Here is a 16,686-nt window from a genome sequence, read left to right on the forward strand (position 1 = left end):
TGTCCTCCCTTTCTTTCTTTACTTCTCCCTGCCCTCCCCCAAGCCACCACCATTGGGGAACAGGCCACCACCGCCGCAATCAAGTAACAGGCCGCTACCGCCACAATCGGGGAACAGGCCAGCGCTGAGGTCATAACTCTCCCTGCTTATCTTCCCCAGCGCGGGGCTGACCAATTCACGCTACCCGACGTCAATTCTATCGTCGGGGAGGAATTTCCGGGCCAGCCAGATTGGGGACCCCTGCTTTAGGCGAGGACAGATCGTGGGCCGCAAAATAGTCCCTGGAGGGGCCACATGTGGCCTGCGGGCCGCGTGTTTGAGACCGCTGCTATAACAGATGTTATCTGAGGACAGCAGGCAGATATTCTCATAACCCTTCCACCTCCCCTAGTTGACTTCTTAGCCTTTTTTTTTTTTTTTTTTTTACTGAACTGATGGTCGCATTAGGTGACGTCAGGCGGGAAGGCACCAGCACATGCGCGGTATGGACAGTCTCAAGACTTTAAGTGACAGTACACTTTTGTACCGAGCTCCTTGGATGATGTCACCTACATGTGAGAATATCTGCCTGCTGTCCTCTGATAGTAAGTAACTGTGCTAGAACAACAGGCATTTATTCTTACAACCCACCCACCTCCCTTAGTTGTCTTCTTAGCTTTGTTACTGAACTGATGGTCCCATGAGCCATTGTCAGGCGAAAGGCATTCAACTCTGCATGCGGTATTTTATTAATAAGAAACATAAGAAACGCCTTCACCGAATCAGACCTTTGGTTCATCCAGTCCGGTGACCCGCACACGTGGAGGCCAAGCCAGGTGTTCCCCGATGAAGACCTGTTTACCTGTATCCATCAATGTGATTTGCAAGAAGGTGTGCATCCAACTTGCCCTTGAAACCCAGAATGGTGGTCTCCGTCACAACCTCCTCCGGGAGAAGGGCACCGTCTGAAAAATTTAAAGTGAAATTGTACTTGGCATCTGTGGATGACATCTCTCACATATGCTTGCTGTCCTCGGAGAGCACTTGCTAAAAGTATCTTTGCTATTTTGTTAAAATTGATATGCATTTCTATTTTTAATTTAATCTCTTTTGCATGTTAAACTTATTTTGCCATTTTCTTTAGGAAAGCGACCTACAATCAACAAGCTTGAATCGTCTGATTCTTCTAAAAGGAGTGATCCCTTTCAGGCTGTCTTTCTGAGCAGTAGTGTTCACATAGAAGCTGAAGCAGATCTGTTTTCTGATCCCTTTGCCCCCACACCTTCCAGTAAAGAGGATGTTGAATCAGGGAATTTTGCTAACTTCAGTTCTGTAAGTACAAACTGTCTTTGGAAAAAATAAGATGCAAAATTCATATCATCTTTCTCAAAGCCCCCAAATAGAAAGAGAAAAGCAGTTTTCTGCACATTATTATTTATGGGAAGAATGTTTACATATGGTGTATTGCTGCTGTTTTGTGGCGGGTATTGTTTTACTATACAAATAGCAAGCATTTATTTTGAGAAGTGTTTCATAATTTCTACAAATCTGAACTTTCAGTAGCAGCTTCAGTGATTCAGGCTGCTAATCTATGTTTTAAGGTTAAAAAAATCAGATTGGGAATTCAAGGCATAGTGTGGTCAGCATAATGCATAGTTCCTACGTGTGTCTTAAACATTCTGGAATTGGTAAAAGCAGTGCATTTTTCTCACAGTATTAGAATGGACTCATGAATAGAAGGGCACCAAGCACTGCTCTTCAGACTCTGCTTGTCCATTAAAAGGGTATCCATTGTGTTATTTAGAAGGAGCTAAGCATTCAGATCTTAATTGCTTGCCATCCTTCTGTTCATAAAAAAAACTATTGGTGTGGGAGCAGATAAAGAAGATAGTAGTTTGTTGACCCTTGTGAATGTGTGATTCTCCTGAGTTTGAAGCTTCCTGTAGCCATTTGTACTTTCCTAGAGCAGTGTTCCCCAACCCTTTCAAATCCAAGACACACCTACATTAACAAAAATGTGTGACATAAACTCCATGGACATAAAGAGGATTAATATGATCAAAGGAAAAGCTAGGGAAGCCCTGAAGAACCCTACGAGAGCATGGGAAGACTCAGATGAAGCTCAGGAGATGGAAGATGAAGAGGAGTTGTGTGTATCTGTACTGCACAAAGTAGGGCTTGGTTATTCATGCCTTACAAGCTGCCTGTTAAATCACACACTCCAGGACTCATTTGACTACATGAGCACTCAAAAAGGAGCTCTGACTGATCAGTGCCAACTATAGGCACCAGCAAAATGAGCCCCTCCTTTGGGAGGTATATTTCTCAGTATAGCATTTTGGCCATTATTTTTCCTAAGTGAAGACTAGGGATGTACATTTGCTATTGCCCATTCAGCTTATTAAGATGCTTTAAAAAAATGTAGTAAATACAAAATAGTTTAACACACAACCTACAAATTAACATATGTATAGATTATCTGTATACGTTCTAATGCACGTTAAAAAAACAGTTATCCCAGGACAAGCAGGCAGGTATTCTCACTAGTGGGTGATGTCATCCGACAGAGCCCCAATACGGACGTCTCACAAGCATGTCTTGCTTGAAGAAACTTAGAAGTTTCGAGAAGCCCGCACCGCGCATGCGCCAGTGCCTTCCCGCCCGATGGACCGGGCATGTCTCCTCAGTTCTTTTCTTTCCGCGGAGCTGAGAAGTTTTACTTCAATTCTGCGCTGACTGAATTCCCGTTTTATTGCCTTCTAATTCCGCGATTTTGGATTTCTTTTCCTCTTTTCGTGTGTTTTCTTTCTTTTTTTAAAAAAAAAACAAACAATTTTTTCTTCCGGCGAGTCGGCCGGGTTGGCCACGTGGCTCAGGCCCAGCTCCTTCGATCTAGCGGCCGAGCTTTTTCGGCCTATGTCCCGGCCAATCACCGGTTTTAAAAAGTGTAGCAAGTGCCAGCGCGCGATTTCGCTGACGGACCCGCATCGACGTTGCCTGCAGTGTCTTGGTCCAGACCATATCCCGAAATCGTGCCGGCCTTGTTCCACTCTAACAGCACGAGCGTTTAAGCGGCGCTGCCTGTTGTGGGAGTCGATTTTCAAGATGGAAGCTGCTAAAGAACCTTCGGCTTAGACTTCATCGGCCGCTTCGCCTGTCCATGCGAAACCAGCGACTGCTCCTGCGACTCCGGGCCTTTTGAAGCCGGCTTCGTTTACCCCGACTTCGGCCACGAGTTCGACGTCGGTGCCTGTCCCCGTCTCCTCGGCTCAGGTACCGCCTTCCACTATTCCACCTGTGGTCATTAAAGTGCCGAAAGCTGCCAAGCAGAAGCACTCGACCACGAAGGAGCGCGAAGACCGTGCTGGAGGACCCCCTTTCGGTGCGGATCCCTCCATATCGGCTTCGCTGCGGTCCCTGCTGGAATCTCAGTTTGTTGAGCTCATGCAGACTATGGGGCCCAGATTAATCGCCTCCATCCAGGGTGACATCCCAGTCCCAGGGGGCGGACCGCCCCCTCCCCCTCCTCCTCATCGATCGATCTCGTTGCTTGACGAGGAGGAGCGGCGAAGGGCGGCTGGTCCCTCGAGGCGGGCTTCCTTTAGCGATATGCCTCCTTTAGAGCCCATTACGCCTCCGCGCCATCACGGTGCCGTTCCCCCGACTGATGATTGAAGTCCTGGGCATAGTAAATCACAGGAAGAGTTCTTCCGCACTCCATACCAGGCCTGGGCTGCAACACGGGAGGCAGCCTCCATTCCGCCCCTTCGCTCTACCGCTTCCAGTCCCATACATTCACTGGAAGCTTCGGGGGACCATGCGAAGTATAGACGTTCTCGCTCTCCCTCCCGGCACCGGGAGGGACATCGATCCAGACACTCCTCTCGGCACTCCTCGCACCACTCGGAGGTTTCGCCACAGAAGAAGCTGCCACGTCTGGGGTACTCCTCATCGGATTTATCTCCCCAGGAGGGGCCGGAGTACGAGGAGCCATCTACCTCTTATTCTCCTTGTCGCTCCCAAGTCTCCCTGGATCCTGAGGCTTCTACTTCCTCCAGTCCGTCTCGGAGGCCGGTACTGGCGGATCAGTTGTCTTTTTCTTCCTTCCTCCGGCAAATGGCGGATGACTTGGATTTGACTTTGGACACTGGGTCTCGGTATTCTAAGGAGTATCTCGACACCATGCACTTGCCTAATCCTCCTGCGGAGTCTCTTCGACTTCCTCTGCATAAATTACTGGATCAAACATTCATGCGATGTTTCGAGACGCCGTACTCCATCCCTGCGGTCCCGAGCAAATTGGATGCAAGATACCACATTGTTCATCATAAGGGGTTTGAGGGCGCTCAACTCTCTCACCAATCCCTGCTTGTCGAGTCCTCTCTCAAGCGTTCTCATCCCTCCCAGGTCTATGCCTCTGTACCACCGGGACGAGAGGGGAGAACGATGGATAAGTTCGGTAGGAGAATCTACCAGAATTCTATGATGGCGTCTCGAGTGCTCAATTATAATTTCTTTTTTTCTTCATATTTGGAGTTCTTCTTGCCGGTGCTCCGCAAGTTTACTCCTTACATTGATGCTCAGGCTCGATTCGAGTTCGAGGAAGTGGTAGCCTCCCTTTCCCAGCTACGTCTTCAGCTGATGCAGTCCTCGTACGATGCCTTCGAGCTCTTGGCACGTGCTGCCGCCTGTTCCGTGGCCATGCGTCGATTGGCATGGCTTCGGACAATTGACATGGATCCGAACCTCCAAGACAAACTTGCCAATGTGCCTTGTGCGGGCGCTGATTTATTCGACGAGTCTATTGAGACTGTTACCAAGAAACTTTCGGATCATGAAAAGTCTTTTCAATCTATCCTTCGGCCTAAGCCCAAGCCTCAGCAGTCTCGACCTTCTAGACCGCCTTTGATTTATCAGCGGCGCTACACCCCTCGTCAGACTCCTGCTGCGAGACAACCGGCGAAGAGACAGCCTCCCCAGAAGGCTCAGCAGAAACCTCAGCCGCCGGCTGCACCGAAGGCTACTCAGCCTTTTTGACTCTCTTCCAGGGAGCATAACCGACTTCGTTCTGCATCCCCCTATTTTTCCCATCGGGGGTCGCCTCCATCATTTTTACCACCAATGGGAGGCTATTACCACCGACCTCTGGGTCCTTTCCATCGTAAGAGAAGGATACTCTCTTCATTTCTATCGGGTCCCCCCGGACCACCCTCCAAGAGAGTATCCTTCCAACTTAACGCAGACTGCCCTTCTCCTTCAGGAGGCTCAGGCTTTGCTTCGGCTTCGGGCCGTCGAGCCGGTCCCGGTGGACCAGCACAACTGGGGTTTTTACTCCCGGTACTTCCTCGTCCCGAAGAAGACGGGCGACCTACGACCCATCCTGGACCTTCGAGTCCTCAACAAGTTTTTAGTAAAGGAGAGGTTTCGCATGTTGACCCTTGCTTCTCTCTACCCTCTCCTCGAGCGGAACGACTGGTTATGCTCTCTGGATCTCAAGGAGGCCTACACTCACATTCCCATTCATCCGGCCTCCCGCCAGTTCCTCAGATTTCGGGTGGGACATCTACATCTGCAGTATCGAGTGCTTCCTTTCGGCCTGTCCTCGTCTCCCAGAGTCTTCACGAAGTGTCTGGTGGTGGTGGCCGCTGCACTCCGGAACAGGGGTCTTCAGGTATTTCCCTACCTCGACGACTGGCTCATCAAGGCCCCCCCCCCTGCTCCAGAGGTCATTTCGGCGACCTTGACCACGATCTGCTTCCTGCAGAGCTTGGGCTTCGAGATCAACTTCCCCAAATCCCATCTGCAGCCTACCCAGTCCCTTCCCTTCATCGGGGCGGTACTGGACACCATTCAGCTTCGAGCATTCCTTCCTCCTCAGCGCATGGATGCTCTTCTTCAACTCTGCCAGTCTATATCTTCTCGCCAGTCCATCTCAGCGAGACACATGATGGTCCTCCTGGGCCACATGGCCTCTACAGTTCATGTGACACCCTTTGCCAGGCTCCATCTCAGAATTCCTCAGTGGACCCTAGCTTCTCACTGGACTCAAGTGTCAGACCCGTTGACTCGACACATCATAGTCACTCCTGCTCTTCGGCTGTCTCTACTTTGGTGGATGACCTCTTCGAATCTATCCAGAGGTTTGCTGTTTCACACTCCTCCTCATCAGAAGGTTCTCACAACCGATTCCTCGGCCTATGCCTGGGGGGCTCATCTGGATTGGCTTCGCACTCAGGGATTCTGGACCAGTGCGGACCGCATACATCAGATCAATCTTCTGGAGCTCAGAGCAATCTTCTATGCTCTCCAAGCTTTTCAACATCTGCTTCACGACATGGTGGTCCTCATCCGCACAGACAACCAGGTCGCCATGTATTATGTAAACAAGCAGGGGGGCACAGGATCGGCCTCCCTCTGCCAGGAAGCTCTCAGAGTCTGGGATTGGGCAGTTCGCCACAATGCCTTCCTCAAAGCTGTCTACATTCAGGGGAAGGACAATGTCTTGGCAGACAACTTAAGTCGACTCCTCCAGCCTCACGAATGGACTCTCCATTCCAACCCCCTTCATCAGATCTTTGCACAATGGGGGACGCCTCAGATAGACCTCTTTGCAGCTCCCCACAACTTCAAACTGCCTCAGTTTTGCTCCAGGATCTACACTCCTCATCGCCTCGAGGCAGATGCCTTTCTGCTGGATTGGAGGAATTGATTTCTGTATGCGTTTCCTCCATTTCCTCTCATTCAAAAGACTCTGGTCAAATTGAAATCAGACCAAGCCACCATGATTCTGATAGCTCCTTGGTGGCCCAGACAACCTTGGTTCTCCCTTCTGCTTCAACTCAGCAGCAGGGCACCAGTCCTTCTTCCAGTGTTTCCTTCTCTGCTTACTCAACATCAAGGATCACTGCTTCATCCCAACCTGCAGTCTCTCCACCTGACAGCTTGGTTCCTTGCAACGTAACTCCTCACCAGTTTTCTCAAGCAGTGAGGGATGTCTTAGAGGCTTCCAGGAAGCCTGCTACTCGACAATGCTACTCCCAAAAGTGGACTAGATTCTCTTCCTGGTGTATTTCCAATGCCAAGGAGCCTCAGCGAACTTCCCTATCCTCTGTGTTGGACTATCTTCTACACCTGTCTCAGTCTGGTCTCAAGTCTACATCTATAAGAGTCCACCTGAGTGCTATTGCGGCTTTCCATCAGCCTCTACAGGGGAATCCTCTTTCTGCTCATCCTGTGGTTTCCAGATTTATGAAAGGACTTTTCCATGTCAATCCTCCTATCAAACCTCCTCCTGTGGTTTGGGATCTCAATGTCGTCCTTTCTCAACTCATGAAGCCTCCGTTTGAACCTCTCAACAGGGCTCCACTTAAGTATCTCACCTGGAAAGTGGTTTTTCTGGTGGCCCTCACATCTGCTCGCAGGGTCAGTGAGCTTCAGACCTTAGTGGCGGATCCACCTTTCACAGTATTCCATCATGACAAGGTGGTCCTCCGCACTCATCCGAAATTCCTGCCTAAAGTGGTCTCTGAATTTCATCTCAACCAATCCATTTTACTTCCAGTATTTTTTCCAAAGCCTCATTCTCATCATGGAGAATCAGCTCTTCACACTCTGGACTGTAAACGTGCTTTGGCTTTCTACCTGGATCGCACCAAGCCACACAGAACTGCTCCTCAACTTTTCGTCTCCTTTGATCCGAACAAGTTGGGACGACCTGTATCGAAGCGTACCATCTCCAACTGGATGGCGGCTTGTATCTCTTCCTGCTATGCCCAGGCTGGATTATCCCTTCCTTGTAGGGTCACAGCCCATAAGGTCAGAGCAATGGCAGCCTCTGTAGCCTTCCTCAGATCGACACCAATTGAGGAGACTTGTAAGGCTGCCATTTGGTCCTCGGTTCATACCTTCACCTCTCATTATTGTCTGGATACTTTCTCCAGACGGGATGGCCAGTTTGGCCAAACAGTGTTACAAAATTTATTCTCTTAAGTTGCCAACACTCCCACCATCCCATTGAGGTTAGCTTGGAGGTCACCCACTAGTGAGAATACCTGCCTGCTTGTCCTGGGATAAAGCAATGTTACTTACCGTAACAGTTGTTATCCAGGGACAGCAGGCAGCTATTCTCACGTCCCACCCACCTCCCCTGGGTTGGCTTCTCAGGCTAGCTACCTGAACTGAGGAGACACGCCCGGTCCATCGGGCGGGAAGGCACTGGCGCATGCGCGGTGCGGGCATCTCGAAACTTCTAAGTTTCTTCAAGCAAGACATGCTTGTGAGACGTCCATATCGGGGCTCTGTCGGATGACATCACCCACTAGTGAGAATAGCTGCCTGCTGTCCCTGGATAACAACTGTTACGTTAAGTAACATTGCTTTGCAAACATAGGTAAAAAAACAACCAAATAATCATGAAAGGGTGGAGCCAAAAATTGTTTGCTTGAGATAGAGCAGAAAACCTAGAGCTGGTTCTGCCACTAGTATCTTCTGAGATGCCAAGAGTAGAGGGGTAACATTTATTTCATAGCACGCCTGATCAGATCTAAAGGCACTTCAGAATGCCATTGCACAGTTGGTTGAGAAATAGTGTTCTATTTGTTTTCTCTAGAGGTAAAATGGTGTGGTGGCCGTGTTAGTCCACTTTCCAAGATAGTATAAAGAAATAAAACAAACAGGAAATAAGGTGATACCTTTTTTATTGGACTAACTCAATTCATTTTATGATGCGCTTTTGAAGGTAACCGTTCTTCAGAGAATGGCACGCATCCTTGTGTTGGGACAAACTGCAAACTGTGCAAGTACATCTCAAAGGATCCCATGGCCATTCATATGGGAAAACATTCAGCATAAAGGGATCCTTCACATGTTCGTCTTCTAATGTGCTAGACATCATTCAGTGCAAAGAGGCATATTACATTGGTGAATCAAGCCAGAATCAACCTACATAGATATCATATTAAGAATTGCAATATCAACCAGAATGTCACCTCTTGTCGGACAACACTTTGGGAAAACTGACCACTGCACCAATGATTTTATGGTGAGAATTCTAAAAGGGAACTTTGAAACATTCCAAGAACGTAAAACCTTTGAAATCAAAATGAGGTATTTTGACACCTACCAGACAGGACTTAACAGAGATCTGGGCTTTCTCTCCTATAAAGACATTTAAAACTGCTCTGCTACCTTTCTGACTCCCACCCCTCTCTCCTCCTATCCCTGAAATGCTTTCATGTTTTCCTTGTATATACTGATATTTGTCAACATTTGCTTATTTCTGGGTTACCTTCAGAAGCTCATCATAAAATGTATTGAGTTAGTCCAATTAAAAAAGTTATCACCTTATTTTCTTTGGGTTTTTTTTTTGTTTTATTTCTTTATACTACTCTAAAGGTAAGCAATGCACTCACCAAGCTGGCTGAGCTGCATAATTTGCTTTCTTGTAGTTCATCTGAAAGACACAGGCAAAACTATTAATGCACTTATTGAAAAAATGGACAAAGTCTAGATCAATTAATTTTCTTAATACTTTTTTTTTAACTAATAAATATAGAGGGTCATTTTGGAACAGGGCACCTAAGCAAGAGAGTTTAGGGAATGTTGTAACAGCACTTAATTAGGAAAGTTTGGGGAGATCTGGCTTAAGGATTATCATATTCAGACACCAAGTTAATAACAACATAAGAATAGCCTTACTGGATCAGACCAATGGTCCATCAAGCCCAGTATCCCATTCTCACGGTGGCCAATCCAGGTCCCTGGTCAAAACTCAAGAAATAGCAATATTCCATGCTACCGATTCAATGCAAGTAGTGTCTTCCCCCATATCTTTCTCAATAACAGACTATGGAATTTTCCTCCAGAAAATTGTCCAAACATTTCTTAAGACCAGCTACGCTATCCACTCTTACCACAACCTCTGGCAATGCGTTCCAGAGCTTAACTATTCTCTGAGTGAAAAAATATTTTCTCCTATTGGTTTTAAAAGTATTTCCCTGTAACTTAGACTGTCCCCTAGTCTTTGTAATTTTTGACGGAGTGAAAAATCAATCCACTTGTACCCGTTTTACTCCAAGTTTCAAGTTTTTATTAAAATTTGATTCCGTCGCTTATCATAACTTCTAAGTGAGTTACAAGTAGGATATAAAGGATTCTGTGGACTTCAATCATATCTCCCCTCACCTGTCTCTTTTCTAAGCTGAAGAGCCCTAACCTTTTTAGTCTTTCCTCATACGAGAGGAGTTCCATCCCCTTTATCATCTTGGTCACTCTTCTTTGAACCTTTTCTAGTGCCGCTATATCTATCTTGAAATGATGAGACCAGAACTGAACACAATACTCTAATGCATCAGTCATTACTTGTACCTATTTAATGTTACTCATACAATTAGATAGCATTTGTATTCATGAAAGCTACTTAGGCATATATGTTGCACTTGTTTTATGAAGACAATATATGCATCTGTGCCTTTTATACATAAAATAGGCTTCCAGACATTACCTGCAGAATTGCTAAGCTATTGGTATGTAAGAGCCACAAAAATGCCTGCCTTGCAGGATCTCCACAATGAATATTCATCAAAAAGGTTGTTTTGCAAAGCTTAGTTTCCTAGAAAACTGAAACCTTGAGGATCCTTCTTCTATTTAGGGTGATATTTCCTGATCTGATGATAATACTTTATTCTGTTACGTCTCTTCCGGAATCAATAGTAAAGATGTCTCATCCCAACCCATGAACCAAGTCTTGCAGAAATCCACACTTTTTTTTCATTGCTCCTCCCCCTTGACTGAGGAACACAGAGCCCCTTGTAGTTTTCATTTCTGCAAGCAAACCGTGCAGAAGTCTTTCTGATCTGCTGTGCCTTTTCTTATTTTTTTGCTAGAAGCTTTCTTTTTTGGGTGGCTTTAGTGCCTTTGGAGGGGTTCTCTGCCTGGGAAAGGACTCCTCGGAGCCGGACTGCTGTGGACTTGTGGAGCCAGCCTGCTGTGTGCCACCTTTGTAGCTCGGGTCCATCTCTCCAGGAGCGTGCTTACCTTCTGACTCAGTCAGTGGTTTAAGCGTAGGTGATGGAAATAGAGACTGTGTCTGAATTCAAGAGGGCCTTGGATAGGCAAGTGGGATCTCTCAGAGCTAGAAAGAGATAATGGTTACTGTGGATAGGCAGACTAGATGGGCCATTTGGCCTTTATCTGCCATCATATTTCTATGGATGCACCCTGAGTAACAGCCCTTGGGGTATCAGGACGCAGGCTGCATTTTCCCATCCCCGATTGCGTGAGGAGGTTCCGAGGTAGTGGAGGTTTTGGTCAGGGTCTGTCTGACTGGCATCCTGAAAATTGAGCTGTTGGTGAATTTCTGAGGTAGAAAATCCATTCCCTTCACTTCAGCTGCACAGTCAGAGCTGACAAGCAGGCACTGTAGAGACTGTAAGTACAGCCTCATTACTTCTTATGGGAGAATTGGGGGGGTCTGAAAACAGGATTTTCAGTGCTTTCTGAGGTTAGGGGTCAAGTTGCCCACTCCCAAATCACTACTTTTTTATTTTATATAGTCTCTACGAGGTGTTTTAGGTGCAAATTTTCTAGCGGTGGCCATCTTGGATTTTTAGCAATTTATTTTTAAACTTCTCTTTTCTGCATCATGGACTCCTCCACTAATATAGATGTGAATTCATGTGTGGATTGCACCAGATTACTGGCAGAGGAGCGTCCGTGTACCCTGTGCTGCAGCACACAAGGGGCTGGGGTGGGAGCTTCAGGCCTCACCACCTCAGGGTCCTCGAGGGCTGGGGAGCTGTTGTGGATGATGGTACTTCTGTCGACTGTTTAGATCAGCTTCTGTCTACCATGTCATAACGGATGCCATAAAGGAACTGAACTTGGAGGCTCAGCCCTTCACTTCCCAGTGTACCAACATGAATTGTTCTAATACTCTGACGTCCTTTTTTCCGTTTCATCCAGATCTCACAGCTCTAGTTACTGAGCAGTGGGAGATGCCAGAAAGCTCCCTTAGGCCATGGCTAAGCTTTATCCTATGGTGCTGCATTTTCTTTTCTTTTTTTAATTTCAATTTTTTTTATTAAGCCATTCCAAAACAATACAATAGCAGAAAAATGATGGCAATAAAACCCCTGACAGAGCAAGGGGGCATAGCATAGCAAACATTAACGCACCCTGGATCTTTGGTACATACTAAATAAAACAAAACTATACCCCCCCCTCAACCAATCCCACCCTCTTCCCACCTCCCCAGGAACAGAATTTGTGCAGCTGATGCAGCAAAAGAACATCATCCGAAGTCCCTTCAAGAAATTAAACGTCCAGAGTCAGTCTGTGCATGAAGCCAGGTGTCAAATGCAGACCAGATTTTACCATAGTTCTGCAGGTGATTCCGCCTGAGCGCAGTCAGTTTAGACATTTGTTGTATATAGGTCACCTTTACTACTAGTAGCTTCCAAGCCCGCCCTTTGTCTACCCTGTGTTTATCAGTATCAGCTGGCTATTTCTGCCTTGAAAGTTTCTCCTTTCAGCCAACAGATATGCCCTATGGGGAATTCTTATTTATGAACGAATCTATATCTCTATCAAAAGCAGGTTTCCAGTTTGTGCTTGTTGCACACAGCATGTTGATTCCTTGTTGTTGCCTCTGTTCATTAATTTTTCTTTTATATTGCATAGCAGACCAGAACGCTGTTGTTTAGCAGGGTGATTCCCTATGCCCCCTTTCTTGTTATGTTTTGATTGAGTGATTTTCGGTGGCTTTGGGACTCAATTACAAGGGGCTCTGTGTTCCTCAATCAAGTGTGAGGAGCAATGCAGAAAAATGTGTGTATTTCTTCAAGACCCGGTTCACAGATTGGGATGAGACACCCTTAGTATTGATTCTAGAAGAGACTTACAGAAAGATTACCAAAGATAACCTAATCTTCCAGGTAGTATACCACAGGTAGTTTACCACTGAATTGAAATCAGCTTTTCTAAAGTTCCCTCTAAAGCAACTTCCATTGTACAAATTATTTTCCTAAAGAGAGAAAACCTTGCACCTTGATTTCCAGGGTTTATTTGATTCCATTTCATTTGTTACCCCAATATTTAATCACTGTCTATAATAGAATAGATTATTACAAATTCTCTCTGCAGGCCAATACATCAAACTTATTCAAAATGTTTAGTACTGAATTGTTTTTTTTTATTGTCAGTTCAGCTATTAAAAAAAAAAAAGATTTTCTGTCCATTAACCTTTTATACAAAAGGATCAGAAGGAAAATGTGATTAGATCTGAGAATCAATTCTTATTAAAGGCCACTTGGAAACAATTAAAATTGTCTGTGATGGGAAACTTCTGTTGTCATGATGCCAGTTCTATTCCTGTTAACATTTATTTTGAAAAAATAGTGACCCATACACACACACATATATCTATAAAGAGAGATTATATGATATTCTTAAAACTAAGATATGTGTTCATTGCATTGAATTTGTGCACAAATTATTTCTAAGAGTTCTGTAATATGAATTACCTCTTAATCTTAAGAAGGATTGTTGTCCCAAAAGTCGCCTAACTCATATGTAAGTTTTACAGATTTCTGTTGCAGGCAGAGCACATGATATGCTGGATGTGCCTTATAGATCTTGTTTGTTACAGGAAAGCCCTTAAAAACTCAAAGTATTTTGCAGGGTTAATGTGCAGACCTTAGTCGGCCATATTCTATAAATGACGCCCTAATCACAGCCATCTAGCAATGCCTAAGTTTGGGAACCGTGCCAAACTTAATTTTTAATTGACTTAATCAGCATGGTAATTGACCACGCCAGTTTTCAGCCAATCAAAAAAATAAAACCAATTTAAGAGTCGGGTGCCAAACTCTTAGGAAATCTAGCAACGCATAAGTGGAGATGCCATCCAATGCCTAGGGACGCCTAATGATACTTATGTGGTTAACTTTGGCATTGTTAGGCAGCCGCCATAGGCGCCACTCACCTAATTTGGTGGTGCCTATGTTTAGGAAGCCTAAGTCTGCTTAGGCACCGCTAGGCATGATTCTATAAATAGTGCCCTTTTTTTGGATTGACAATTGTACCGAGCAGCGCCTATAGTGTAAGCACTGTTTATAGAATCTGGTCCTGTGTGCTTATCTTGGGATCTTTGCAGGGTGATTGGTTTCTCTAATGACTGTTATATAGAAAAGGTTGCCTGAGTACTTGGCAATATTTTGTGCATATTTGCTCTGTTCTTTTCAGCTCCTTATTTTCTTGTACAAAGAGCTTGTGCTAAGAAGTGTGACATTGGTTTAGGTAATATTTACAAGTGTGCATATTATACAGCATTTCATTGTCATTTGTGAACAAATGTTTTATCATAGATTCTGTTTACTTGATTGTAATAAAAAAGAAAGAAAGAAAGAAATACCAGTGTTCTCATCTTTTCAGTTCTTTTTCCAGGCACTGTTAAATCACTTTACCTTCTTTCACTTATGTTTCCAGTATGCTGCTTATTAGAGAATGACACGGTGGCGGTTTACCCGCGGCCACCGCATTTTAGCCGCGGGTCACCCGCCGAAAACGGGGAAGAAAACTAGCAGTCGCTGCGGCGACGGGGACAAGGCCATTCACCGCCCGCGGGGCGGTGAATGGTCTTGTCTCCGCAGTGAGGTATCAAGGATCACGCGGTCCCTGCAGCCACCGCCCGCCCGCCCGTAGCATTTAGCCAGCTCCCTCCCTCCACCTCACCTTAAATTTCGAGTTTTCCGGCTTCCTTTTTTCCGAGCCGCACGTGTTCAAAAATCCGTGCACGCGCGGCTGCGCGAGTCAATCAATCTTCTCCTCTGACGCAACCGGAAACAGGAAGTTGCAGGAGAGGAGAAGTTTGATTGACTCGCGCAGCCGCGCGTGCACGGATTTTTGAACACGTGCGGCTCGGAAAAAAGGAAGCCGGAAAACTCGAAATTTAAGGTGAGGTGGATGGAGGGAGCTGGCTAAATGCACGGCTTTTTGAACGCGTGCGGCTAGGGAATAAGGAAGCCGCAAACTCGGAACGAATATAAGGTGAGGTGGAGGGAGGGTGGGGGCTGCTGGACCATTCTTCATTACTTTGCCATACTAATTCCATTCTATGTTAGGTGCCACGGACTCAGATTCGAGTCCTAGCGATAATGAGTTAAAGATCCCAAAAGAAGCCAACTTCTAAATCCAGTGGTTAGAGCTACACTATACTCTTTGTGACCCTGGGCAAGTCACTTAATCCCTATTGCTTCTGACACAATGGGCAGTTCCAAAGACCAAGACTGGCCAGTGTCAAAGACAGGATGCTGAGCTTGATAAACCCTTAGTCTCCACTGTTTTTAGTGATCAACAAAGTTCTATGTTTCTATAATCACCCTAATTCTGTTATCATTGGACTAGATATTCAAAATGATTTAAATGGCCAGGACAGGCTCCTGGCTGTTCAAATCATCTGTCCAGGGCTAACCAGGCATTTTCAATCTTCATGTTCAGCCCAAATGGTGTCACACAATTCAGCAAAAATACCCAATGTTGTTCCTCATAATTTAAATATTGCTCATAGAAGGAACAACATTGGGTATTTTTGCAAATGGAAGTTGGAGGGTTAATTCCCTTGAAACAGCCAATTGAGTGAAACATGAATTCATGCTGGGACACAAGATAGGTTGAATTTGTTTTAAATTTAAAAAGAAAAATGATCAATGAAGAATACTATAATGGCAAGAAAATATAATGATAAAACAGCAACTAATTTTGCCTATTTTTATATATTAAAAAAGTACCGTATTTTCACGCATATAACGCGCGCGTTATACGCGTTTTTACCTACCGCGCATACCCCTCGCGCGTTATATGCGTGAGCGCGGTATACGAAAGTTTTAAAACATAGTTCCCACCCCGCCCGACGCCCGATTCACCCCCCCAGCAGGACCACTCGCACCCCCACCCCGAACGACCACTCGCACGCGCTCCCACCCGCACCCGCATCCACGATCGGAGCAAGAGGGAGCCCAAGCCCTCTTGCCCGGCCGACTCCCCGACGTCCGATACATCCCCCCCCCCGGCAGGACCACTCGCACCCCCACCCCGAAGGACCGCCGACTTCCTGACAATATCGGGCCAGAAGGGAGCCCAAACCCTCCTGGCCACGGCGACCCCCTAACCCCACCCCGCACTACATTACGGGCAGGAGGGATCCCAGGCCCTCCTGCCCTCGACGCAAACCCCCCTCCCCCCCAACGACCGTCCCCCCCCCAAGAACCTCCGACCGCCCCCCCAGCCGACCCGCGACCCCCCTGGCCGACCCCCACGACCCCCCCACCCCCCTTCCCCGTACCTTTGGAAGTTGGCCGGACAGACGGGAGCCAAACCCGCCTGTCCGGCAGGCAGCCAACGAAGGAATGAGGCCGGATTGGCCCATCCGTCCTAAAGCTCCGCCTACTGGTGGGGCCTAAGGCGCGTGGGCCAATCAGAATAGGCCCTGGAGCCTTAGGTCCCACCTGGGGGCGCGGCCTGAGGCACATGGTCGGGTTGGGCCCATGTGCCTCAGGCCGCGCCCCCAGGTGGGACCTAAGGCTCCAGGGCCTATTCTGATTGGCCCACGCGCCTTAGGCCCCACCAGTAGGCGGAGCTTTAGGACGGATGGGCCAATCCGGCCTCATTCCTTCGTTGGCTGCCTGCCGGACAGGCGGGTTTGGCTCCCGT

At 46.7% G+C, this 16,686-nt stretch overlaps 1 protein-coding gene across 3 annotated transcripts in view; it reads left to right on the top strand.

Annotated features, from left to right (window-relative positions):
• EPS15 (epidermal growth factor receptor pathway substrate 15) overlaps positions 1-16,686 on the top strand; it is a 312,116-nt gene that overhangs the window by 276,511 nt on the left and 18,919 nt on the right. For all 3 annotated transcript variants that reach the window (XM_033915879.1, XM_033915877.1, XM_033915878.1), the window contains exon 24: positions 1,124-1,311. In XM_033915879.1, the coding sequence (XP_033771770.1) occupies positions 1,124-1,311 (188 nt within the window). The remainder of the gene's footprint in view (positions 1-1,123; positions 1,312-16,686) is intronic.

The sequence above is a fragment of the Geotrypetes seraphini genome, chromosome 12 (genome assembly GCF_902459505.1).
Source record: "Geotrypetes seraphini chromosome 12, aGeoSer1.1, whole genome shotgun sequence".
NCBI lineage: Eukaryota > Metazoa > Chordata > Amphibia > Gymnophiona > Dermophiidae > Geotrypetes > Geotrypetes seraphini.